General features: G+C 47.2%; 1 protein-coding gene across 1 annotated transcript in view; it reads right to left on the minus strand.

The window, feature by feature from the left end:
• Window positions 1–237: 237 nt before the first annotated feature.
• The window catches only part of LOC125178590 (signal-induced proliferation-associated 1-like protein 1), a 2,678-nt gene continuing 1,908 nt past the window's right edge, over window positions 238–1,007 (minus strand). The window contains exon 4 of the mRNA XM_047882741.1: window positions 238–363. Coding sequence (XP_047738697.1) covers window positions 238–363 — 126 coding nt within the window. The remainder of the gene's footprint in view (window positions 364–1,007) is intronic.

Below are 1,007 nucleotides of genomic sequence, written 5' to 3' on the forward strand. Positions count from 1 at the left end.
GTACTGGTACAGTGGTACTCACAGAACTTGGCAGGCAGGTCCAGGCTGGTACTGGTACAGTGGTACTCACAGAACTTGGCGGGCAGAGGCTGGTACTGGTACAGTGGTACTCACAGAACTTGGCGGGCAGGTCCAGGCTGGTACCTGTCTCTTATACACATCTAGATGTGTATAAGAGACAGGGCTGGGGGAGAGGCTGGGGGAGTGTGGGGAAGGCTGGGGGAGTGTGGGGGAGGCTCACCCTACGCCGGGTGTGCAGGTCCAGCCCAGCACGGCTCTGGTGGGGACGCTGAGCAGCACAGCACCCGTCGCCGCCTCCACCACCGCCACCCACCGCAGGCTGACACCCACCGTGCACACCACCTGCCGGGGGAGGGGGAGTGTCAAGGAAACCTCTTATTAATATAATATTATTATAATTTTATTTTATTATTTATATTAATATAAAATACAATGAAAGGAAAGCTCAGTAAATATTAGAATTCTTGTTAAAATTTACATATCATGTCAAGCGTGCTTGACATTTTGCTAGCCAGCCATTTTTAGCGTATTTTCTCATTTATGGAAAAATGTCCTATTGAGCTCGTCATGTCATGTCCGTCCGTCCGTCCGTCTGTCTGTGACCGTGTCCGTCTGTCTGTCCGTGAGCACTGAGTTATATTTTTTCTACATGTCTACATCTTGTCAGCGCCCCAACAGTCAGATTGCTTTAACTCCCTAGCACCTGTAGCCTGATGCTGACTATGTCCCTTTTATTTAAATTAAGGTTTTTAATTAATTTAATTAAGGTTTTTTAAGGTTTTAATTTGAATTAAGGTTTAAGGTTAAGGTAATTAAGGCCTGCGAGGTTTCCCTGACCAGGGCCTATACTTTCAAAAAAAGTTAAGAGATCGTAAGTTCGTTGGCTGGAGGAGGGAGCTGGCGTGGACGTGGTATACCTAGACTTTGCTAAAGCATTTGACAAAGTTGACCATGGGGTGCTCTTTAGAAAGCTGAGGCTGTTGGGG

Source organism: Hyalella azteca, unplaced genomic scaffold (assembly GCF_000764305.2).
Source record: "Hyalella azteca isolate HAZT.00-mixed unplaced genomic scaffold, Hazt_2.0.2 contig11219, whole genome shotgun sequence".
NCBI classification, from domain to species: domain Eukaryota; kingdom Metazoa; phylum Arthropoda; class Malacostraca; order Amphipoda; family Hyalellidae; genus Hyalella; species Hyalella azteca.